We start from the raw sequence: 25,734 nt of genomic DNA, 5'->3' as shown, positions 1-25,734 counted from the left end.
AACTTGGATAATATTTTCAAACAAAAAATAGACAAACTCCTCAAAATATAAAAATCGGGGGGAAAAAAATCAAATGTATTATTAACTCATTTCCCTCTGTGGTTAGACATTGTGTCCCTTGTATTTATAAGGCTGTTGTTTCCAACAGGTTCTAGTAATCTGTTCTCCAGTCACATCCTTCTGGTGGACCTTACTCCCTAGGCAGAGACCTGGTAACTTCACTGTGGTCAAGCCTGTGTAGAGGAAGTTGTAAGATCAGGTCCTAAGCATGCCTTACTAGACATAGGATAACAAAGGCTAGAGACCTAAAATTAGTAGTTTCCTTGCTAAGAGAAAAATTAAACACTGACGCTGTCTGGGGAGATTATTAGCTTAGTGTTAGCACAGGTGATGTAATATGAAGAAACATAGTTCAGCTTCCGGGAGGAGTTCTGTGGTCTTTGTTAGGGGTTTGGGCTGAGCTGTGTACTGTTTGACAGTCTTTTTGTCATTGTTCCCCATCATTTATTTTTTTGTGAGCTTGAAGAGAAATGGTTGATCTTTGCAGCTTTGCATTAATTTGATCACATCTCCTAAAGCTTTAATAATTTAGCTTTGGAGGTCAGGAAGTGCCTTGGCCTCCCACCCAAGAAAATAATGTTGCTTGCTGCCAGATGTCCTTTGAATTTAGTCCAGCATTCTGTAATCAGAAGGAGTTAAGCCACTCGTCTAGGTCAATACATTATACTTTGCATAGACGCAAGCCTAGTGCATGTTCCTTGCCTGCCATACTGATACCTGAGCCCAGCTCTGCCAAGCTGTTTCTTGCAAGAATCACAAAGCTTTCAGGACTTGACAGTATAGGTGAATGTGTTTCCTTTATTAGGATCATATAGGTGTATTTTTTCTAATTACTTTCTGTCTGCTTGAAGTGTTTTGGATGTTGTGTTGCCTAGTTTTGCCCATAATACGTAGTTTAGACAAAATATTGGAATGCTTTTAAGATTTTAGCCCTGTTCTAGAGGAAACTCAGTTTTAGAAGATAAGACTGGATGATTTAAGACCAAACAATTTTAAACTATTGGAAATGCTCTGATAATGAGATCTTAAAAGGACAGTTGTCTAGAAACATATGGAATATAATCCCTCTTGCTTGGGCTATAATATGTGCTAAACATGGCACAGTTGACAAGGTAGATAAAATTAAATAACAAATCTCTAACTGGCTGGTCCTGTTTTTGTTGGTTATTTGTGGTTATGGTATACTAACTACTTATGTTGTATTAACTTGATAGTCAAGCTCCAGATGCAGAGGTACTTAACTGTAACTCAAGGCAAACTTGATGACTTTAAAAAGTTCAAGTAAAATCAACTAAATGTCACAAATACTTGCAGCAGAGGAGATCAAAAGAGGGTGAGAAAAAATTAGACAAGAAAAGGCATGATGGAGATGGCTCTTCTGTCAGAATTGTGAACAGGACTTCGTTCCAGACCTCCGCATGCAGCAGAGATTCTGTGAAGCCAGGTACAAATGTGTCATTTGGTTAGAAGCACATCGAATAGACATAAAATGGTTGACTGTGCTATATCCTTCAGTTTGTGACCATGTTTCTAAATCTAGAATAATTAAGGAACAGGATTTCTTTCCTGTGTGACTTTTTGACAAGGTGTGGTGACTTAGGTCTTTTTGCTGATTGAACAAATTCTTGTAAACTGATATGAAAAATTTCCTAAGCAAGCATCTGAATTTACAGTTGCATGTTGAGTCAGTGTTGTGTATGCACATTGGTTATAATTGGTAGGTTGTTTTTTTATATGAGCTATGTGTAGCAGTAGTTCTTGTGATGATTACTGTAGTTATGTCAACAGGTGTACTATAAAACATATCTAGAAATGATCACAAGCAAGTTTAATTATTTAGACTTTACATGCTTTATTCAGACAGGTTCAATAAAACTACAAACAAGAAGTCAACTCAAACTCCAAAACCAGAGTCTCTTCCTGTACCCACATTTGAAGCTACCATTCTGGATTTCCACAAGTCACAGAGTTTGGGAAGCAGTGAGATATTGAATGTACAGCATAAAAGTGGACCAATATGTGGAGCGGAAAGAAACGTTGCGTGCCTTAGTCAACCACAGATGTCTCTTTTGTTGAATACGGAGGTTAGCTGATGCTTTCATGTTGCAGAACTCGTAAAAATAAAACTTGTCTAAAGTTCAGGCATTTCTGAATGCAAGTATTTTTCATTCAGTATGGTAGTTTAAGACCTGTTTAAGTACCTTGCAAGCAAGGAGTTTTGGAGGTAGAGGTTTTATCATTCTTTTTTAGATGGTGGTGTCAGTGGTTGATGTCCGCTCTTTTAGCCTTTCTCACTATTCTTTCCTTGTCTGTGCTGCCAGTAGATAGGGGAAAGCTAGGTATGGTTAGAAATTACATTGGTAGTGCTATGGTCTAGACTTCTAGCTTGCCTATACAGAGCACATATGTTCCTGAGGTTTCTTAATAGCTTCTTGTTTTCTTTCTTGCTTGGAAATAATAGGTAGGCAGTCACTTATCCAATAGTTTTAACAGATTAAAAAAAAAAAAAAGTTTGGAGTACTGTGCTTAATTGCTTTGTGCTGAAGAATAAAAATGAGAAGCTGAATTCCAGAAGGAGGAAAAAATATTGTTAAGGCGTAAGCATTTAACTTTATTCTTCTTGATTTTCTTGGTTCCCTATTTGTTAGTAAGTACAATACTGACACATTCAGCAGTATGTTAGATATATTGAATCAGAGTTTTCAACAGTGATTAAAGATTAATATTTTTGAAGGATCCAAACAGCATAATACTTCCATTGCCTCTGAGTGGAAAACTGCCTGTGATGGAAAAAAGACCTTTCTGCTGTCATCCGAGTTTCCTTTTTCATTGCTAGTTTGAGTTTGATGATGGACTTCATTTTTAATGTACTTGGAACGTTAAAACTTTTTCTTGTTCATTCTTAGAATCATTGTTTGGATGCTTTTCTAAAATGTAAGAAGGCATCATCTTGCTTGTACAGCAGTGCAGGGGCATCTGCTTATATTTTGTAATGCTATAGGGTTGAAATGGGGGTTCCACTGAGAAAAGCAACAAAATTCCCTACATTTTTATCTGTGCATGGGTTGAGGATTTTTTAAGTTATGGGGTTTTTTATGTTTAGCTTTGTTTAGGTCAGTGATTTTAATCCTACTTTTGTGATACCTGACTGTCTATTTTACAGGAAGATACTTCTGCAGAAAGCAAAGCTTCATCAAAAACTTTAGATGAAACAGTAGCCACCTTAATTCCCTCTTCATTTGATGGTAGAGGTAAGTGCTCCAGACAAATTATTTGTCTGTATTTCAACTGCTTGCGTCTCATCACTTTGGAAAACTAAGGTGTTCTGAGGAGCTGTTGATGTGTAAAGTAAGAAAGGAATTAAACAGCAAGCTCATTACAAAAGGAAAAAAACAAACAAACAAAGCTGTATCAGTTTCTTCCAAATGAGATGACCACTTATAGCTCATTCTTTCTTATAGATTTCATCAGCAGATAAAAACTGGGATTATCTTCCTTCTCTGTTTCATTCATGCTCAAGGGCAAATGTTGCTGTAGTTGCCTCCCAGGCTGTTTAAGAGGAGAGAAAGTAATGCATATTGATAATTGGAAGTCTGTTGAGTCATTTTCAGATTTTTTTCAAGAATAAATGAGAGGTAGAGGCTTGATCCATCTTGATAAGCGGATTTGTTTTAAATAGCTGGCAGTCTCGAGTCTAGTATATATCTAAAAATTACTCTGTGGCATATGTTATTTCTGTCAAGTCTGTTAAGGAAGGAGAGCTATGGAGAACTGTGATGCTGAAATATCCCCTTTTTTTGTTTACCTGTTGTCTGGCTGTGGGGATGCAGAACTTCTTTTTCTTTTTCTTTTTTTTTTTTTTTTTTTAAATTGCCACAAACTATCAAGTGGCTTGTTTCAAGTGAGTACTTAAATTTAATTGAAATACTTAAATCCAGAACTGAAAAAAGGTTCTGTTCAGCAGGACTTTGTCTTGGAGGCATCACATGCATTATGCATTGAATTGTCTTAAGTGCCTGTCATGGTTTAACCCCAGCCAGCAACTAAGCATCATGCAGCTGCTCGCTCACTTCGCCCCCCAACCCAGTGGGATGGGGGAGAGAATCAGGGAAAAAAAAAAAGTAAAACTCGTGGGTTGTTATAAGAACAGTTCAATAGGACAGAAAGGACGAAAATAATAATGATAATAATAACAATAGTAAAATGACAATAGTAAAAGAATTGGAATATACAAAAAAAGTGATGTACAATGCAATTGCTCACCACTTGCTGACCGATGCCCAGTTAGTTCCAAAGCAGTGATCTACCTTTCCCCAGCCAGCTCCCCCCAGTTTAATTACTGGGCATGACATCCCATGGTATGGAATACCCCATTGGCCAGTTTGGGTCAGCTGCCCTGGCTGTGTCCTGTGCCAACTTCTTGTGCCCCTCCAGCTTTCTCGCTGGCTGGGCATCAGAAGCTGAAAAATCCTTGACTTAGTATAAACACTACTTAGCAACAACTAAAAACATCAGTGTGCTATCAGCATTATTCTCATACTAAATCCAAGACTTAACACTATACCAGCTACTAGAAAGAAAATTAACTCTATCCCAGCCGAAACCAGGACAGTGCCTCTCACTGGATTTCTGTGTAGACACAGACGCACACCAGTCTGGACAGTTCAGTCCTTACCTTCCCACTAACTTCAGTAAGGATTCAGAAAGGACAGGTTAAGCTGCTGAAGTGCGTTGAGGGGCCCTCCAAAGATAAAGTTATTCTAGAAGCTTTAAAGTCATCTGATACCATTTTCTCCTTAAACACTGTCCTTGGTTCCTATCCCCCAGAATAAAGTGGCAGTTTGTGGTGGGTTGGTCTTGGCTGGTGGGCAGACTCTTACCCAGCTGCTTTCTCTCTCTCCCTCCTCAGCAGGATAGGGGAGAAAACAAGATTTAAAAGCTTGTGGGTCAAGATAAGGACAGGGAGATTACTCACCAGTTGACCATCACGGGCAAAGCAGACTTGACTTGGCAAAGATTAATTTGTTGCCAATTAAAAATAGGGTAGGATGGTGAGAAACAAAAACAAAACTAGAAACACTTTCCTGCCACCCTCTCTTCTTCCCAGGGTCATCTTTACTCCTTCATTCCCGACTCTTCTACCTCTTCCTGCCCCAAGCGGCACAGGGGGATGGGGGTTGTGGTCAGTTCATAACAGCTCCTCTCTGCTGCTCCTTCTTTTGCAGGGCTGCAGGGGGACAGCCTGCTCCTCCACCATGGTCTTCTCCAGGGGCTGCAGGGGAGTCTCTGCTGCGGTGCCTAGAGCACTTCTTCCCTCTCATTCTTCACTGACCTTGGTGTCTGCAGGGTTGTTCCTCTGACATTTTTTCTTACCCTTCCCTCTCAACTCTTGCACAGTGTTTTTTACCCTTTCTTAAATATGTTATCACATAGACGCCACCAGCATCGCTGGTGGGCTCAGCTGTGTCTGGCAGTGGATCTGTTTTGGAGCTGGCTGGGGCTGGCAGTGTGTGTCTTCTCACAGAGGCCACCAAAGCAGCCTCCCCCCACTACCAAAACCTTGCCATGTAAACCCATAATGCTATTTAGTTGTTCAATGAAAGTTTTTCTCATTCTTAAAGAAAAACTTAGATTTTGTTCTGTATTTGCTGTGTGTTAAGAATACTTACAAAATTAATTGTGAGTTCTTTCAAAACATTGATACTTCTGAGTGGTAGTGGGTGAAATTGCTGTACACTGAGGCACATTAGGAAGTCTTTCAGCTGGTACATATGTCTATAAAACTGGAAAGTTTTTAGGAAGTAGAAAATACTGATGTGGCCTTGTATGTGAAAACTGTATGACTGAGATAAATATTTAAGGAATTTTGCATATAAATATAGCAGAAGTTCATTATTTTAAAGAAAAGTAGCTTAGAAAATTAGCATGGAATTATTTGTATGTAGTTAGTATGACACAGTATAGATTTCCAATTATAATTTAATTGGGCTAAATGCATGTATATAGTGCTGGACAATATATAGAGTAGTTAAAATTCTAGAAAGCTTTCTGGAGAAATTAATTGTGTGAGTGTCTTATTTCAGTCCTTCCTCTGAAGGAATATGGTGCTACTCTGTATTTGCTAGTCATTGATTAATTCATTACAGATCCTTTTTCTTTTGAATACTTGAGAAATATTTTTGAGACATCTTTATATATCACTTTTTTTCCCAGCGGCATTTCCTGAAACACCTGCAGATGGCTCTGCTCAGCCACATGTGTCTTGGGCTATGGTACTTTCACAGCCCCCAAAGAAAATTGTGTCATCACCAGCGTCTGAAGGTCTTTCCAGATGCAAAGGGAAGCAGGATAGTGAAGCAAAGGTACTTGAGAATTGTCTGCTCTAAACTAATTTCTGTCACTGTGTGATTGTGTCTCTTGATGTGAGACATTGCCATTTTTTCCCTAGGCTCTGTACAGTGTCCACTTCTAATGTAGCTTGTAAGAAGTAATATAAAGTTACCTTGTCCTTATTAGAATTTTTCTTCTCTTGTAGTGGAAAAGAATAACAAGATGTCAAAAAGACAGTGCTACTCCAGCAACACAAACTTCCAACTTTTAGGCTGGACTTTTTTCAAATTCCTGACCCTCAGAATGAGACATGAAACATGGAACTCTTGCCTTATTTGGGTGGATATTTCCTATTGAAATCTCAGTAGTCCCGATACATTCTGATAACCGTGCAATGTGGTTCAAATGAAGAGTTTTTGCAGTAGCTCTGAATTTCTAAGAGATCTTGCATTTTCCTTGTCCACTTAATGTCCTAGCCTGGATTGATTAAGATACCCTTTACTTGCTTAAGTGTGGTCACTTGCATTTGTTTTGGTAGGTGGTATTGAAATAAATCAATTTCTGATGGTCATGCCTTGTGATTTTTTTCAGCAGTCAGAAACAAAAAATGATGCTAGTGAAACTGAGCCTGAAGAAGTGTCAGAAAAGAAGAAAAAAAAGAAGAAAAAGAAGAAGAAAACAAAGTCACCCACTGATGTAGAGAAACCTCAAAATGAACCTACTAAAGTACAGGAACCACCGAGGATTGAGGTATAGTGAAGAGGGTTTTGTTATTTTTCTTTTAAGTGTTATGAGTATATTGGAAGACCAGATGTTAACACAGCTTTGTACAAATTTAAGTTCAAATTCCATTTGTAGAGAATATTGGTTCAGGTCCGTTTCAGTTGAGAAGTTTGTCAGAAGTTGTGCCTTTTGACTTACCACGTATTCACTGAGCACAGAGGAGTGCAGAAGAGACTTAGGAGCGAAATTGGAATGATGCATTTGAGAGTCTGGATATTAACACATAACAATAAAAGTCAAATTTCCTAAATTAAAAATATTCTGTAATAACTGTTGCAGAAAGCAAAGTGCACAAGGGACAGGGAATATACTGGGTACCATAGTGTGCCACGATTTTAAAGAATGTGGTACTGGTATTAAAATTCTACCCATCTCACATCTGGAAGCAATTTCTATGTAACAGAGTTGTCACTGCCTACATTCCTGATTGTTAATTCCAGTTTTTTTTCAAATTCATATAGCTGTAATATGCATATTAGTATTTTGATACTTTTGTGTATCAGTATCATGAAGGCTTTACTCTCCCACATTAGAGAATTGTTGTATGGTCCATGGTTTAACAGTGCTTCATTGAAAGCCCAATATTGTACAGCACTACATACATGTGTTGATTTATATGTTTGATCTAGTGTACGTAATTTTCAGTCTCTGAAATGACAGCATAAAGAAGCCTTCCTGGCTGGCTTCTGTTCTGTACATTTTAACATGGAACATGGAGCAGAACTGTGGCTACACATTCTTTTCATTGTGTGGTTCATTGTCCTGGAGCAGCACAAGAAGTGACTGTTTACAGACCTCTTTGCTAGAGAATTATGGGTAGAATTAAAGATCTGCAGGTTCTTTACCTCATGAGACCATCCCCGTTTTTACTATATGCTGCCATAGAATGTCTGACCTGTGAATGACTTACCATCTAAACAGAAAGAGAATGACAGGAGTCGTGGAAAATAGTAGGAAGGTAGTGGTACTACTGAAGACAAAAATGGGAATAAAATGGCATAGAATCATGGAACAGGACATAGGCATTGCAGTGAAATCTGTGATGTGGATGCAGGATCTGTTGTGGCAGTGGGGGACAGCATTCAGACCCTCCTGATTTACTGGGAATGCTTGTGGGCTCATCAGTTTGAAAAATGGGTGAGACGCTTGTATGATGCTCTTGAAATAGAAAAGCATGAAAGGATCATACACACACAACTTCTGGGCACCCAGGAGATATAAGAAGGTTCTGCTATGTGCAGCAGCTCACTGGAGCAATATATTGGATTGCTTACTAGTTTTATAAAAGTCACTCACATATAGACATTGTTAATGAGCATAAATGGATGCAGTTGGGGAAAAGCAATCCTGTTTTTCCATACATAGTGATAGGCCCTGAGTTAGGTATTTTCCCTGAGGGGAAAAAAATTGAAGCTGCTATCGATAACCAGGTCAGTGCTAGTAGTACTGGTCAAACACGCAAACAGTGCTGGGAATTATTAGGAAAATAGAAAACAAAATGGATTGTGACCATACATAAATCCAGGATGTGTCTGATCTGAATATAGCATGGATTTTGTTTTCTTGTGTTTCCCCCACTCCTTAAAAAAAATATACATACTTGAACTAAAAAAGGTAGACAAAAGGCTTCAAAGATAATCAAAGGTATGAAGCAATTTCTGTGGGAGGCAAGACTGAATAAACTAGGTCTTCTCAGTCTGTAAAATAGATGGCGAAGTGGGAATCAGAAGTGACAAGGAAATAAAGAAATTATTTGATCTTTCTCCTAATTTTGTTTGATGTCATCTGGTTCTTACAGGTGATGAGCTAAGAGGAAATATAAGGAGGTTTAACTCCACACTGAGTGGTAGATTTTAATTACTCATGTTGCTACAGGATGTTGCAAATGCCAGAAATTTATATGAATTCAAGAAGTGATTGGACAGACTGAAATAAAAATTTATTCTAGTGAGGGCTATTTAAATGGAAGGTACTGCCTGTGGTTCAAGATGTCCCTAAGCTGGAAAAGTATGTTTGTGAAACATTTTTCCCTTTCTTGCAGTTGTCTTTTGGCATTCTTCCAAGCTTCTTTAAAAATAGTTCATTGAATGAGGTGCATCTGTCCTTATGCTAGAGCTTCCTAGCTTGGGCTGTTCAAATGAAGTCTTTTGGGCTGCAGAAGAAGTGTTGGTGTGTTCAGTAGTATTGTATCACTGCTAAAAAGGCCTCTTGGAAAGTGGGAGGAGAAGCAACTGAATGAAAACCACGCTAGTGGATCAGGATCATTATGATTGAGATAGCGGATATAAGGTGACCAGTGTAGAGCAAGCTTCAATCTGTCTGCACTTAGTTAATCTGGAGTCCGGATAATATATCTTCTGCTAATAAAATTTACTTTTGTGTCTAAACCTACATAATCACTTGAGTGATTTATCTGTTTATTTCCATACTGTAGTCAAGAGTTACTACCCTTTTGCCTGCCCTTTTTGTTCTTCACCACTTGCATGTTTAAGGCAGAATTGCACAGCTGGAAGAAGAGGGAAGTTGTTTGCAAGGCTGTTAAATGATCTGAAATACACTCCTTTAGGAGCCATTTACCTCTAATTATTTGCATCAGCTGACAGCAATAACAAGCTGGTGTTGGAAGCATTTTTCTTGTAAGCTCTTTCAGCCCTGAATTAGCTGCTGCATAGATGACTTAACCATTGTAGTGCCGGTTAGAATTGGTGGCACTGCACATGGGTTCTGAATTTTTGTACAGTGAAACAAATTATGATGAATGTTTGATAAGCAGGGAGAAAATCGTTTGAATGTAGGAAAATCAGTTTTGAGAGTATGGACTTGATAGTTCTTATGAAATGATCTTCTGATTTATTTGTTTAGGATGCTGAGGAGTTTCCTGATCTGGCAGCTGCTTCTGACAGGAAAAACAGGCTAGGATCTCAGAAATCATCATTTACTCCTTCTGTCAGAAAGCAATCTGAAGTAAGTAATCTTGCGAGATTATGTGAATGTTAAGAAAATAAGCAGGAGAAGACTGCAAGTTTTAAATGAGACTAAAGGTGGAATTCTTTTGACTAGATGTAGGTGCTTATGATGTGGGGTTCTGCCCATGGCAATCCCGTAGGTACTCTGTGGACAGTGAAGAGCTACTCACTGTATTCAGTAGATGCGTATCATTTCAAAGGAGATACCTTTTTGGTCTCTGAACTGCTGCCTAAACTCTGGGCTGTTAATTCTGACAGAGACACCTCTGTTGTGGATGCTTGAAGTTAGTTGAGAGGAATTGTATTTAAGTAGTTTATTTTTGTACAGGTAGTGTTCGAGTTTAATTTTGCATTTCATAAAAATAATACTAAGACTGTCAATTTCTGCCTTTGCTGTTTGTTCATATAATCAAATTTCAAGGGCATCTGAACAGCGTAACACTTTGTTCTCAAGCCATGCAAGTGTAAGAATTTGAGTCCAACATCAGTTATAAATCCAAGCTATTTTTGTTTTACATGAGTGAAATAAATCCCAAGGATTAATTTGGAAATTCATTCAATATGGGAATGAATCCCAAACACATATCACAAGCATTAGAAATATGATTACTTTTGCAAAGCAAATAACATAAATACTAAAGGTGAAATTCCAGGTTTCTGTTTCTTCAAAACCAGTTTTGCTGCTAGAAATTTTTGTTCTTGGTTTTGTTTCACTGTGAATATTAGTGGTTTAAAAAAAAAAAAACCAAACCACAGAAAACCAAAACCCCCATTTGCTTTGTTTGAGACAGTAAATTGCATTGACGGAGAGGAATGAGCAGCAAAAGGAACTGTAACTGCTCAAACCAGATTTGTTATAAAGAAAGTGCTATACAGGCTTGCACCTCAAATGAGAGAAACCTTTTAGCTTTGTAGGCTTAAGTGGGATATAACCTCTCAAAGCTTACATAAGTCGTAGAGACATGATCATTAAGCCACTCATACTCCTCTGTAACACATATTTGAAGATGAAGCTGCCTTGCTGTTTTTTTCTTCCAAAAAAAAAAAATGGAAAACATGAGTCTGACTAAGAAGTATGGCAGCCAATAAATGATCGTACTTTTAGGGCACAATAAGGTCTTCCCAGAGCCTTCTCTTCTGCAGGCTGAACAACCCCAACTCTCTGCCTTTTACCGTAGGAGAGGTGTTCCAGCCCTCTGACCATTTCTGTGGGCCTCCTCTGGACCTGCTTTAACAGGTCCATGTCTTTCTTGTACTGGGGACCCCAGAACTGCACACAGGATTCCAGGTGGGGGGACATCAGAGCAGAGGAGAGGGGCAGAATCACCTCCCTTGACCTGCTGGCCACAATTTGTGGGGGACCTCAGCTGGACTGAGGCCCCTGGACGGGACGGCTTTGACCTTGAGAATATTCCAGTCTACCTGTGAGAGAACAAACAGGAACAAGAAGAACTGCAAGATAAACAAGTTTTGAGGCAGTGTCGACCGCAAGACAAGGCGTACGTGTCCTTTTGGCAGAGGAGCTGAGTTGTGAAGGACTGTGCAAAGGTTAACCAATGATAAGACAGCATAACAACTTTGAACCAACAAGAAGGAGACACATCTGGGGAAGCTAAGGGGAAAGAGAGTACAAAGGAACAGAGAAAGAGAGCAATAAAGGCTTTTGCACTAGTTTGCTTTTACAAAGTTCTGTTGTTTTGTCCGTCTCGACCGTGACAACACTTCCTTTGATGCAGCCCAGGATGGAATTGGCTTTCTGGCCTGTGAGCTCACATTGCTGGCACACATCCATTTTTTCATCCACCAGTACCCCCAGGGCTGCTCTCAATCCCTTCATCCCCCAGCCTGTATTGATCCTGGGGGTTGCCCCAACCCAGGTGCAGGACCTTGCACTTGGCCTTGTCAGACTTCATGAAGTTCACACAGGCCCACTCCTCAGGCCCGTCAAGGTCACTCGGGATGGCATCCGTTCCCTGAAGCATGTCAATTGTACTACTCAGTTTAGTGTTATTCACAAACTTGCTGAGGGTGCACTCAATCCCACTGTCTATGCTCCATTTGAATTTAATATCATTTTCACTTTACACTTTTGCATGTGTCTTAATATTTCCTCTTCCTCCCTGTCACTTTTTGTCTCTAAATTTCAAAGATCCATCTCCCCGAAGAGCCTTGGGATAGTCGGTCTCCCACACTGGATGGAACTCCCAAGGTGGTGGATGGACTGTCAGGGAAGCAAGCTTCATCTTCTATGTTAGAAAGAAAGAAAACACAGGTAAATTAATTCATGTTTGAAAAGAAGTTTACAACTCAAAGTGACAAAGGAAATTAGCATATTTAAATATAAGATGTAAGTCCAAGCTCATCTGCAATTGTATTCATACTTTGTCATTCATACTTTGAGATAACTGACAAGATTCTCCTGATCAGAAGCACTCAGTGGTAGTAATTGCTAACCCCCAGTTCGGGGTACAGTGTTTAGGGAAAAATACTAGCTTTTCATTAATGTCTGCGAGTTTCAGATATCAGGAATTTTTCTTTCATCTGTCTTACTTGATCATGGCATAAATGTAGTCCAAACTGATTGTCTTAGGGAGTTGGGAACCTCTTGAAAGTGGTTCTGCCAGGTTAAGAAAAGGAGGCAAGGAGATCCACTTCGCTTGGGGCAAGGAGGAGAAATACGGAGCAACAGTGAGGTCAGTAAGTAGTTCCGTGTTGGTCTGGCATACCTGTGATGCAAGATGAGATCCTAGGCTCAGAAGGAGGTCACATTTCTTAACCCTATTGTAACAGGAGCTATAATGAATTGATCCTCCAGGATAAGACTTCTAAAAGTACAAAATCTGTGAATCATTTCCTTAATATGTTCTGCCCTAGTAGTTTACCCTTTTGTAGTCTTGCTAGACTATTCATTTGTAATCTTTTTATATTCTCAATCATTAAATGTGCAAAGTGTGGGACACCGCTTTTGCCTTTTCAAAGCAGACAGAAAGATTACTGCTTATGAGGAGGTGGTGCTTAAAGATGATGACCTCTCTTTTTAATAAGGCATTGAACATGATATATATGTATTGCAATCACATACCCTGGAATATTCACAGAGTAGTTTTTCTGTACTTTTAACAAACCTTTCAATTCTGGTAAGCGTTTTTTCTTTTTCAAAGATAGGTGGCAGCCTCACCAAAGTGGGAGCTTGACATAAAGCGCCTCCTTTATTAAAGACTTTATACTTCTATGCTTTATTCTAGTAGCTATTCAGAAGTTATTTGAACTGTTTCTGGTTTTTTATGTTTCACATTAAAGTTGATGTGTATTTAAAGATCAAAATACTTTCATTGAATCAAGTTAAAAATCAGAAGTATCGTGGATGAAGATGTTAAGAGTGTATTACATACCATACAAAATAACAGTCTGTACATTCTGAAATGGAGAGCATTACTAATTGCTACTGAACTTGTTCAGGAAACATCCAGGAGCAGTGGTAAGAAGAGTCAAATTCCTGTGCAATTGGATTTGGGTGGCATGCTGGCAGTCTTGGAGCAGAAGCAGCAAACGGAGAAGTCAAAACAGTCTTCTAAACCTGTGGTGCTTTCAGGTATTGGTTACAATGAAACTTCCTTTCTTTCAGCTTGAGTTGTTTTTAAGTATTCAGATGTTAAATGTGGCTTGATTTCTGATCTGTAATGATCTCTGAATATGCAGGCAAGAGCACAGTTCACACGATACAAGAGAAAATGAAGGTTCTTTTAAAAAACATTTTAAAAGCATGGCGATCTAAATTGTTTGGAGGAAGACCTGGGAAAAGAAAAATCCTCAGGACAATAATTTGTAAAAAAATACCTTATATAAATATGAGAGGTAATTGAAATTTAGCTTTGACGAAAATACTAATGTTTGTGGAGGTTTTTGCTTTGTCTTAAATATGTGTGTTACTGTTGTGATCTGAACCTGCAGGAAGGGGCTACACAGTAACAAAGGCTTTCTTAAGCTCCTGTGATGCTAGAAATCTTAGAGCTGTAACTTGAGTGAAAAAGCTCCTTTGCAAACACCAGGGGTTATACAAGAGTCAATCAGCCCAAGCCAAAGGATGAGTTCTGTCATGCCTGATAATTGTGAAATAATTGCTGTTAACAAAATGCTAGGTTTTGGTGATGGAGAGAATGTTTCAGACCTTGTGGATGCATAACCAGGAAGCAGAAACAAATAGCTCAGTGTCTTTTTCATTGTAGGTCAAAATTTAGTTTTGGCTATGTTAATGCAGTATATGTTGCAAAAGGAAGCATGATGTTTGCTAGAATTCAATAATGATAAAATTTCTCTCCTTATTTCAGTAAAGAGTTTTTAAAAAAATTATTTCAGAAAGACAGCTAATCACAAGATAATTCATCTCACAACGTTTAATGAGATAGCTGATCTTTAAATAAAAAGGTCAAAATACCAAGCATTGTTGAGATTTTCCTTCACTAACTGAGAGAACTTGTAAGATGCTTTTTTAGATTCTTATTCTGCCATTGATCTCTTTTTTTTCATTTGAGTCAGTCAAACTCAATGCTGCAGAGGTGCTAATAACCAGTTTTGTTTCTGTAAAATTACACAGTGCATGGATTGGCGAGTAGATGGTGGAGCACAAAGGTATGGGTCACAATACCTGTTTTCTAATATTAAATTGCCTGTGTCTGAATCTGCTGCAGAAGAGAAATTGATATGTCATGTTCGTATCCTGGAAGTATAAGGCAGATGTTACCTCAGCTTTATAATTTTTTTAACATTCAGTGCACCCATTAAATTAGTGTGTACCAAAATGTAACTTTAGTTTGTGAAGTCTCATTGTGCTGATCTCTGTAACCAGAAGAGAAGCACACTGAAAAAGAAGGGCAAGGAGTGTGACTGCAAACAAAGTTATTTTATTCCACTTACTACTTCATTTGGTAAATAATGTGTGGATGGAACAGCATAGTAAAGCAGTAATTATTTTAATTTAAATTACATTTTGGAAATGCATCAATCATGCAAAATGACACAAACTGTTAAAGCCATAAAGTTCAGGAACATGAGAACTCTGTGAATCTGAAATTAAGAGATGAGGTACACAGTGAAGGAAATACCGTGTGTCTGCAGGATGTATACTTATGTGTTGCTTCAAATCCAGCTTCAATTCTTGTAGCCATCTGTGCTAACATACTGCGCAATGTTCTTGGCAGTGTTCTGAATTTGCCTTTGTTACACGGAGCCAAAAAAAGAAAAGTTGCGGTGTAGCAGTTTTATGAAGTAAACTGTTATGCTAATAATACTGTATGTGGTGTTGGAGGATCAGCATATAAATAGTTTGGAAGCACTAAATGAAGATGGCTTAAGACAAAGTGCCAGAAACTTTAGGTGGTTTTTAGGGGAGGGAGGTTGCCTGAGGTACAAAGGTGTCAAGCTCCTTCCACTGATACTTACGTCATCCTCTTCATTGACTTGCTAATGTAACCTGGTTTATATTGCAGGTAACTGAAGTTTGACAAAGTGCCCTCACAGGATACAGCAATTGGTACTGATAGCAAGTTGAAAAGGGAGAGTAGTTTTTAGGGTGTGAGGTCATGGTTTGGAAGGTCCAGGTTCCGTGACCTGGCAATTAACAAGTCATTTAAAGCTTCTGTGCTCTAAACCCTCTGAAAAATACAAGTAAAGTAGACATCTGAGAGCTGTGCTGGTTAAGCAAAAGAAACTTACCTGTAGCTTTGCATTACTCATTACCCATCTGCAAATGAACTTCATCCAACATCATTAAGGTGTAACAAATGGTAGGGCTAAATGCTCCAGACTATTTACAGCAATTAAATCTAAAATCTGTAATACTGCAACTCAGTATTTATCTTAACGCAGCACAGAATCTGTGGAGGAGGAAATGCCATTGCCATGAAACATGGGGATTCCTGAAGGTTTACCAAGCTGGCATGGCATGGTGTTGAAGGTAGCTTGGAGTGGAGTATTTTGCCAAATTCTGCTTTTGAGAGTTCAGGGACAGAGCTTGTGATTCTAGTTGTATAGTAAAAGTAGAGGACATGTCAGTCTTTTGGGAGGAGTACCTTTATTAAGTAACATTGTTTAATGACACAGGATTGCCTATAAATATTCTTAATAGCAACACAACACAAATTTAATATGTGTATACTAGCTCTAATCCAGTCATTAAACTTGCATTGGATTCTAGTTTAGGTATTTGTTATAGTTGTATGATGCAGACTTTTTTTTTATCTCAGTTGGTGGTGCCATACCATTGCTTTCTAAAGAACCTGCTACAGCCACAAAAAGTCACCGGTTAAACCAAGGAAAGATGCCTCATAACCCTTTGGATTCCAGCGCTCCTTTGGTAAAGAAAGGGAAACAGAGAGAAGTCCCTAAAGCAAAGAGACCAACACCTCTTAAAAAGGTGCTCATATTTTTACCTTAAATTGTACAATACAGGCTAATGTAACTTCAGTATTACTCTGTGAGTGTATTAAACCTTCTGGTATGGAGATTTGCATCTCAGCGTCCACTTGTCTAAATTCAATTTTAGCTTTCCTTGGTTTAAAAAAGGGGAGGGGGTGTGGGGGAGAAGAGGGGAGTCTCGCTAAATAGCATATACAAATTTCCCCAAAGTATATTTTCTCACTTAAATCACTTGATAGCTGAAGAAGTGCCACTACAAAAGTGTCCACACATCATTGGTACAGGGGGACATCCAAAGAAATCTTACTTGGTTTGGACAAGATATGCTTATTTGCAGGACTGGGGAGAATGGATCCAACAAAGGTAGTATTTAATGTTTCTGTGCTCTTCCAAGCCAGAACTTCAGCTGATTCTGCAGCAACTAGTGTTAGATCCACCTGGCCATTTCTCTTGTATCTTCCCTCTTTGCCCATTCACATTGCTTCCTGTCATGTCTTCTGTATAGAGGATTTTCAGCTACTGCTTCATCGCTGGTCACTTTCTGGTCTAGAATTCTTGTGGAGCTAGTGAAGGTAGTTTAGTGGTTATTCTGTTCTGCTTAATTGAATTTGAGAACTGTACAAAGTAAACAACATAGAACATATAACAAACTCTGGGGAGTGATACTAATTACTGTGTCTTCTGGCTGTTCTATCTTCATGCCACCTATTTTCCAAAATAAGTTTGAGAAGACAAAGATTGCTTTGTCTGTGTAATACCTGTGTTCTGAGTATGGTAGGGAACTTATTTTTTTTGTTTGTTCATCTTTGACAAATGCAAATGGAGAAATTTACTTTTGCAATTAGTTTCTGTGGTGTAATTAATTACAAATTTTGGGTAGATTAGCTAAGCTAGTGGTTATATATACAATAACTGTTTCTTGGCACCTATGAAAGCAGAGAAGGAAGATGAGTTTTAGGAAACTGATTGTTGCTTTCACCTACAGTAGCATGTTTGGATCCAGCTTATGCCCTACTTTACTTCCTTCTGTGTACTATATGCTTTAGCTATCCATGGTAATTTCTTCTTTTTCTTCAACCAGCAAATTCAGAGACAGCAATCTATTAGACTGACTCAAGATTTTTAACAGGGTAATAAGGGGGAAGAGTAACTGCATATACGTATATATATATGTACTTAAGTGTTTGGCTGAATTCCTACAAATTGACAGTCTGAAAAAGAAAGGTAAAAAGGGAGACTTTTTCACCTGCTTCTCTGCATTGAAGCAATTTGTCACTTTAACTTTAGTTCTGCCCTTGTAGTTGATCCCTAGTATTATTTTCTCCACCCAGACACTGATAATCAAGGAAAAAGTCCTTTTTTATGTAGATTTAGGGAATATCTTTCCTTTTATGTGCAAATAAAAAAACCCCAATTGTTGTAAACTTTGAATGGTAGTGCCAAACTTCTTTATGAATGGTCTGTATGTAAACACTTGGTAAAAGAAACTGCTTTGTTATCTATATGACATTGAATTGATTTGGGGTTTATTTATATATTTTCTAGATTATTCTGAAAGAAAGAGAACAACGAAAACAGCAACACCTGTTAGAACAGACAGCAGTACCAAAAGATGAAGATAGTATCTGTCAGTCCACAGAAAATATTACTGAAGATGAAACGCTTCTACAGGATAGTCAAGCAGGTATCTTTCAAGAGAAAGCTATAATACCATATGTAGATGGAGATTTGAGAGTGAGTGCACTTAGTACTTTCAAAAATGTGTACTGGATACTGCCAAATGAAAACTGTAACTTCAGAATTTTCTAAGATTCAGCTTGGGCTTACCTAGAGTTTAAAGTGTGCCAAAGCTTGTAGTCGATGCAGTTGAGTAATTGGGATTCTGATTACTGTTCCACACTTTTATGCCTGTTGGATTTATTATATGTTGTTATGAGAGTCCCTACATCTCTCTGTGAATCTATTTAAAAAGAGGCACAATAATAAAAACGAGGAGATAAAAAAAATGTATGACCTGTTCCCCTACTACCACAGACTGTTGTAATACTGAAGTAATGTCAAGTATCTCTTGCAGAGACAAGTTAGTCTCTTCACAGTGCTTTTTGGTCTGTCTTTTCATTGAAATATCTTTATTTACATGATAGCTGTTCCTGCAGCACAAGTTGCTGAAGGGTTTCTGGAGAACACAGGGATCAAGGACTCAACAGAAAGTTCTATGACTTCAAAGCAGCTAACCTTTAGTCTTCCAAAAATCCATAGTAGGAATTTTAGAGAGTAAGTATTGATTGTATTGATATCTGGTTTTCCACAGTACCACCAATACAGCATTTTTCAAACAAGATACATTAATTGCATTCTGTGCAACAATAATTGGAGTTTAGACTGAAGGTTCTAAATTTTTTTTTTTTCGGTTTTTCTGTAAGCTGACACATAAAGAAAGACATGATATCCAGAGAAATAGTCTGTACACTGTTGTAATTCTCACTTCAAAATGCATGTTCCTTGAAGGAAAAAAGATGATCAGAAATTCATTAGAGGCTAAGGAAGGAAAAGGAGCTGCTGTTAAAGTATAAGTACCTTATTTTAAATAAATGGAGTTCCACCTTAAGATTTAAGACAAAGAGTAGTACACCTTACTTTTAGTGTGTACTTTGGTTTTCTGCTGCCAAACCAAAGGGCAAAGATGTAAAGAATGTGACTAGCCAGATGACATTTTCCTGTTGTGGCTAGGGAGAGAAATAAAGGGAAGATTTATGGGTTATTATGTGCAAACACTTTTAGTTTTGTTTAAACAAATGTGTATAGATGTTTCATTATAAAAGAAGTAATAGTCATTACTCTATGAGAAGAGGTCAGAGATCCAGTCATCACAGTTTATAACAGTTACTTTAGGTAAGCAGTGTGTAACTTTTAGTTTTCCTCCCATAAAGGCACCACCAGCCTTTTTGCAGTTCATGTTATAGTAATGGTTAATATTGATACAGCCATTCTTTATCTTCCTGATGCCATGTGTTAGCTCTAATTTAACTTTTCATTGCATTAAAAATTACTTAATTTGTGTCTATGCAACACTGTTTTACTGAAAGTAAACAGTATGGGTTGAGTATGTATCGGGCAACTCAGTCCTGCCTATTATAGGATGTAGAGCATTCAGCAAAGCTTTGAGTATTTTGTGTCTTTAGATTAGGTTTTCAGTGTTTTAGTAGACTTGTCTTTGAGACTTGGTGAAATCAACTGGAAATAGTAAATAAAAACTCTTGTAACTTCAATAAAATTTTGAGGTAATTGTATCCCTAAGATCCAGGATAGATCTTGCAATCTCTTCTCATAATCTTATGTGAATTTGCCACTTGGCATCTTTCTGTTGACTGTGCAGTTGAGATATCTTTAGTTTTTCTCTTTGAGACCCTTCTTTACTGAACAATTCTTTGTGTAAAAGATGGGGGAAAAAATAATTCGGAACCCTGATCTTTCCCAGGGAATACTAGAAGGATGAAGTACATCTGGTTTTATCCTTTCCTTATGAACACCACAAGGCTGTAGTTTGATAAGTGAAATAGGATGATGGACAAAAAAATAGGAACCTGGGGAGGAGGAATTTGATCCAGATTTCCATCTTTGTTATAAGTAGCCTTGTATTTGTAGAAATAACTTAGAATTTTATACTCTGGTTGCTGTACTTTGATTTACATAGGTCAAAATAAATGCCCTCAGAAAAGTGCTTCAACAGAAAAACATGTACATACATATTTATTGGTATGAAATATATATATATAGGCTTATTGTACATGTGTATGTATTCTGAGTATAGTTTGATAGGGGAGTCAGATACCACAAGTTAACAAAACTTTCTGTAAGTTCTCAGCCACTGAGAAAAATCTTAAGTAAATTTTTCTTCTCATGTGTATAACAAGTGTGTTTGGAGTGGAAACAGAAAAAAACAAAGACATAGCATAGAATGTAAACTGTTTCTATTTTACATATTACATATTTATGTGTTACATATTTGTAATTTTAGGGGTTTTAATATTTAATTGATTCTTTCTTCCAGTTATTGCAGCCAGGTACTTAGTAAAGAAGTTGACAGTTGTGTGACAGATCTCTTAAAAGAACTGGTTCGTTTCCAAGATCGCTTGTATCAGAAAGACCCAGTAAAGGCCAAGATAAAACGCAGGCTTGTTATGGGTCTTAGAGAAGTTTTGAAACATCTGAAGCTGAAAAAACTGAAGTGTGTCATCATCTCTCCTAACTGTGAAAAGATTCAGTCAAAGGGTAAGTAAGTTTTAAAAAAAAAATGTTGGTTTAATAAAAGAAATGTAAAAAAGCAGACTCAGTATGCTGGCAGCAGTATTATTATTGGAGGAACTTATTTGAGTAGCCTTTGAAATGCAGTCATAGAAAGATGCCTTCTTTCTTCAGATTGTTTACTGCTGTACAGCTGAAGTGTGAGGTGAGTCAACACTATCTGGGGTGGGGGAAGTTACCTGAAATGAGCATCTCTTTAGTTATCAATTTGCAGTGCAGCTGCACCAAAGATTGCACTGGCACAGCTGAGAAGAGACAAAGGTTACTAGTGCCAGCTGTGCCACCACAAGAAGTCCTGCTGTGTCAGTCTCTTAGGCCACAGATTGACAATAAGTTGTCAGTGATAGTTTGTTTAAAATTTGTCATTATTGTCATTACTTTCTATTAACTTTTAAATAATTTCTTAGCAGCTGAGTCTTTTTTTTAATACTAGATTAGACTATACTACACATAAAATATGGAATAGTAGCAGTCTAACGATACTGCTAATTAAGAATTGGGAAAAAAATGTCAAATTCTCCTTTAAAAATGGAGATCTAATGCTATTACTGAGATCCATGTATTTTTTTCCTATAACCTCTTGTAATTTCAAAACGCACTCATTATCTTAGGGTATTTTTTGCTGTCTTTTAACAGTACTGTCCTTTAGTTAGAATCAGCTTGAATAGTATCATTCTTTGCTAATTCTGTTGTCTGCTCCAGGTGGTTTGGATGAGACTCTACACAACATTATTGACTGTGCCTGTGAACAGAATATCCCATTTGTTTTTGCCCTTAATCGCAAGGCCCTGGGCCGCTGTGTGAACAAAGCAGTGCCTGTGAGCGTGGTGGGAATTTTTAGCTATGATGGGGCTCAGGTAAGCTGAAATACATAGGTTCATGTTTTTGTCCAGCTTTACTTTTTAGCTGTAAGGGGGGGGGGGCACTTTTAAGATTTTGTTTGTTTGTTTTGCTTTTGCACACTTAATACTCTTTATCTCAGGTCCGTGACTTACACAAAAAATTGTGGCTTTAGAAGTACAGCCACTCAGCACTGTTCAAAATAGTAGTTTGGGCATCTCTTCCTGACATCCTCTCCATCTCAATCTCTTTCCAAATTTTTTTTTTCCAAGAGAATTTGGTGTTTTTATAAATGCATATAAATGGTTTAGTTTTTATGTCTTTATACATACTTAGCTGCTCAACTTTTATATATGAACATATATGTTCTGAATAAGGAATATTCATTACAGATTTTCATGGAGATGTTGAAACTTAATATATCTTTTAAGCTCTCCTAATATTTTATATTTCCACAGGACCATTTTCATAGAATGGTACAACTGACAACAGAGGCCAGGAAGGCCTACAAAGATATGATAGCAGCTTTAGAGGAAGAAGCTGAAGGAGGACTAAGAGAAACCCAACCCAGCATCTTGACCACTGATTATGAAAAAAATGGCTTATCAGAAACTGTTAAAACATCTTCCAAGGACTCTGATGAGGATGTACCAAATTATAGTGAGTATTTACTGGCTTCGTTTTGGTTCAGTTTTCGTTCAAAAAGTGCTCTTCAATTCTACGATTTTCACTGAAACAAATGACACCTGACACTTTAGTGGTTAGTAAGGAGGGAAATTCTGCTTTTCTGTGATTTCCCCCTGTCCTTGTAGTTTTAAAAACCTGAGGTCAGCTCTTGCTAAGGAAGTCTTAGAGAAAATTCCTCTCTGAAATCCACTGATGGCAGGTGGTACTCATTGCTTTGTCCAAGGAGGTTTAACAGAGCTCCTTATTATTTCTATTTGTTAAAAAATCCTCCAAGTTTTTTTCTAGAAGTGCATACTCTATAGCCATGGTGGACTTAAGTTTTGTATTAAAGCCCGTTTAAGATGCATCTTCCTGTCCAAAAGTGTTCATGTTTTGTAAAGGCCTTCCACTTCTAGAAACACGTTCCTCCAGCTCTGCTTGTACACTCACCAGACAACAGTTATCACTGATACTAGGCAACTTAAAACTTCTTCGAAAGTTTTGAAAACTTCTGACTTTTTTTTTAAAGTTGCATCCACCTTTAGAGTTAGTCTTGCTTGAGTAGGGGGCTGGACACAAGGACCTCAATGGATCCCATCACTCCTAAAGCATTCTTCCATGCGTGAGCCAATGTCACGTGGAGTACCTGCCAATATGCCCATGTGCTTACTTATCTCAGCGCTTACTTGGAGGAGGAGATAGATAATCAGTGTGACTTTTCATTTTAAACTTTTTCCTCAAGTACTATACAGTAACCGGTTTGTTGTTTTTTTTGTTTGTTTTTTCTTTTTATTCTAACGTTCCCTAGTTAAAATCTGGAAGAGAAAACTTGAAGAAGAGTATAACCCGTATGCACTGGAACTGGAAAAGAGTGCAGCTGCTGACATGGTGATAGTGAATTCAGAAGAGCATCAGTAAATCCAGATCCAATTCTATTGGGGCTTTTCATATTTTTTTTTTTTAGACCTCTAGGAAGAGGGTAGCAAAATCAAATAATTTTAAGTAGTATCTGAAGTCAGCCAAGTAAACTGTTCTGAATCCATTTAATCAAAATACACGCTGCAGCACATGAGGCACTGGCTAATGCTTTTACATTTTATGTATTTGGCTGATTACTATAGCAGATGACAACAGCAAATTCTCTTAGCCCCGAACCACTTGAACGAGCCTGGCATACTTCAGTGGTTTTATGGACTAGCATTGATTTGTTAGTGAGTAGAATTTGCTAACACTAACTTAGTTAGTGTTAGAACTTGCTAGAACGATAATTTTATTTGGGAAGAGATTCCGTGAGGCAGAACGTTGGGGCTTGCAGGGATTTGTTTTTTATTTTTCACTCGTTTAAAGAACTTTAACTGGTTTTTATAGTGGGTTTGGTTTTGGTTTTTTCTTCTAAATAAACCTGCTCAGGTGGGCAGGCTGGCATCAAAGTAATTTTCTTCCAGTCAACAAGAAATTAATTTTCGGCAGGCAGCTTGACTTAAACTAATTAAGAAAGACCACGATGACAAAGTTCCCAGTTAGCTCTTCTTTGTGATATTTTGTTCTTCTGGGATCATACAGCAGGTGTAAAGGAGAGAGCATGGACTACAAAGGTCTGAAATTTCTGAAGTGAAAATGCTCTGTTTAGAAATATTATAAAGTTGATTGAGTGTATAATGATGATGTTTCTGCTGCTACTGAGACTAGTTTATCATAGGTCCTGCTTTGATGTTTCTGATGCTACTGAGCCTAGTTTATCATAGGTCTTGCTTCGAAGTTAGAAGATATTGAAGGACAGCAAATATGCCAGCCTGCTATCCTATCTGTACCTTCTCCATGCGAACAGACTCCTCATTCCTTCAGTTTGGGGTTGTGTTGGTATGTATGTGTAATAATTTTTGATCAATCTCAGTTTGTATCTAAGGTAGGGAAAATTTGTATCTTACAGGAAATAAAATTTTTATCTTACAGGAAATAAAAATTGTATCTTATAGGAAATAAAAATTGTATCTTAGAGCAAATAAAATTTTTATCTTATAGGAAATAAAATTTTAAAAACAAAATGTGCTTATAATGGTGGTGGAGCACCTTAGTGGAAATGTCCTGTATAAATACCATTATTTACAAGTTGCAGACATAAGAGGGCAAGTGTAAAGACAGTAATTGGAGGATGCACGTGTAACTTCTGTCAACTGTTCTGGAAGATGATACAGATGCCATGTGCTGCTACCAGCATCACTGAAGCATGTCTGTAAGTGCTTCACCACATTGAACATTTGTAGTGCAATACTTTGGAAAGTAGCTGCCTTGTGAAGTTAGAAGTGATAAATAATTAAATAATTTCGAAATTCAAACCATTTTGTAGAATGTAAATTGTATAAAATCTGTTACGATATTGATTCTATAAAGTATGGTTGTGACTTAAGTAAACTCTTCTAGTGGGCATTTAATGATGATTGAAATGTCAGTTTTAAGGAAGAAAATTGGTGAGGGAAGCCAACCTTAAGCTGAAATGCACAGTTGGTCATTACTTATGATGATGATGTTTTTGTATTAGTTTCTTCTAATCTTAAGTGGAAATTGAGGGTGAAGGATCCCAGTGATGAAAGATGGTTTTGGCCAGCAGATAACATTATCCAGAGGTAAGCTGTGATTTATTTGTACTTGAGCCACTTTGATACATATCTAAAACTCTGCAACTGCTAAACCTAGTCACTGCATGGAATGGGGACCAGTTGGTGAAGATCACATTAACAGCTTTTTTTTTTTTATTTTATTACTATATTTTCTATTTTGTTTTACTGTAGAAGAGCATGAAAAATTACTTTGGAAACATTATAGGTTGTTCAAAATCTTAGCGAGTTACCTCCTGTTCTTAGAATGTAGCAGAAGAATTCACTGTAAGGCGTCACAGCTGTGTTCACTAATTCTGTTACACAGATGTTTAGCTCAGCTTTGTGAAAAAACAAGAGATCTGGCAATCTTTTTTTACTGCTTGCAGTGCTCTGCTGTAGAGGCAAGGCAAAGTTCAGCTATGCTCATCTTTCTTAAACTCTGACCTCAATCTTACAAAGCCTTACCTTCCCACTCAGCACTACAGAACTAAACTTAAGTCTGCTCCAAATCTATTGAACAAATAGAGGAGGGAAAATTCAAGAAAAGTCTTTCTATAGTTGTCCCTTAGCCATAAGAGAAACACAATGGGGAAAAAATTCCCTCTGAACATTGATGTCAGAAGTCTGCATCAGCATTAAATTTATGATTACCAATGTGAAAAGTAGGGAAAATGGTTTTGTGTGTAAGAATTTTCACCCTGCATGTGTGACCACAAGGTGGTCTGGTATTGGGAAAAAAAAAAAAGGGCTGGTCACTCAGGAAAGTCTTTGGG

The 25,734-nt window shown here is 37.6% G+C and overlaps 1 protein-coding gene across 12 annotated transcripts in view; it reads left to right on the top strand.

The window, feature by feature from the left end:
- The window catches only part of SECISBP2 (SECIS binding protein 2), a 29,418-nt gene extending 4,647 nt beyond the window's left edge, over positions 1-24,771 (top strand). For 5 of the 12 annotated variants that reach the window (XM_030005869.1, XM_030005867.1, XM_030005868.1 and 2 more), the window contains 16 exons: positions 1,375-1,504; positions 1,921-2,144; positions 3,224-3,311; positions 6,274-6,422; positions 6,982-7,140; positions 10,036-10,137; positions 12,289-12,411; positions 13,599-13,731; positions 13,839-13,994; positions 16,382-16,551; positions 18,099-18,237; positions 18,698-18,827; positions 20,605-20,825; positions 21,561-21,715; positions 22,157-22,358; positions 23,173-24,771. In XM_030005869.1, the coding sequence (XP_029861729.1) occupies positions 1,375-1,504; positions 1,921-2,144; positions 3,224-3,311; positions 6,274-6,422; positions 6,982-7,140; positions 10,036-10,137; positions 12,289-12,411; positions 13,599-13,731; positions 13,839-13,994; positions 16,382-16,551; positions 18,099-18,237; positions 18,698-18,827; positions 20,605-20,825; positions 21,561-21,715; positions 22,157-22,358; positions 23,173-23,282 (2,391 nt within the window). In that variant the 3' untranslated portion in view covers positions 23,283-24,771. The remainder of the gene's footprint in view (positions 1-1,374; positions 1,505-1,920; positions 2,145-3,223; positions 3,312-6,273; positions 6,423-6,981; positions 7,141-10,035; positions 10,138-12,288; positions 12,412-13,598; positions 13,732-13,838; positions 13,995-16,381; positions 16,552-18,098; positions 18,238-18,697; positions 18,828-20,604; positions 20,826-21,560; positions 21,716-22,156; positions 22,359-23,172) is intronic. The other 7 variants (XM_030005870.1, XM_041120608.1, XM_030005882.1 and 4 more) reach the window with 5 other exon arrangements.
- Positions 24,772-25,734: the final 963 nt, after the last annotated feature.

Source organism: Aquila chrysaetos, chromosome Z (assembly GCF_900496995.4).
Source record: "Aquila chrysaetos chrysaetos chromosome Z, bAquChr1.4, whole genome shotgun sequence".
NCBI classification, from domain to species: Eukaryota; Metazoa; Chordata; class Aves; order Accipitriformes; family Accipitridae; genus Aquila; species Aquila chrysaetos.
This window is presented reverse-complemented; position numbering and strand designations above follow the sequence as displayed.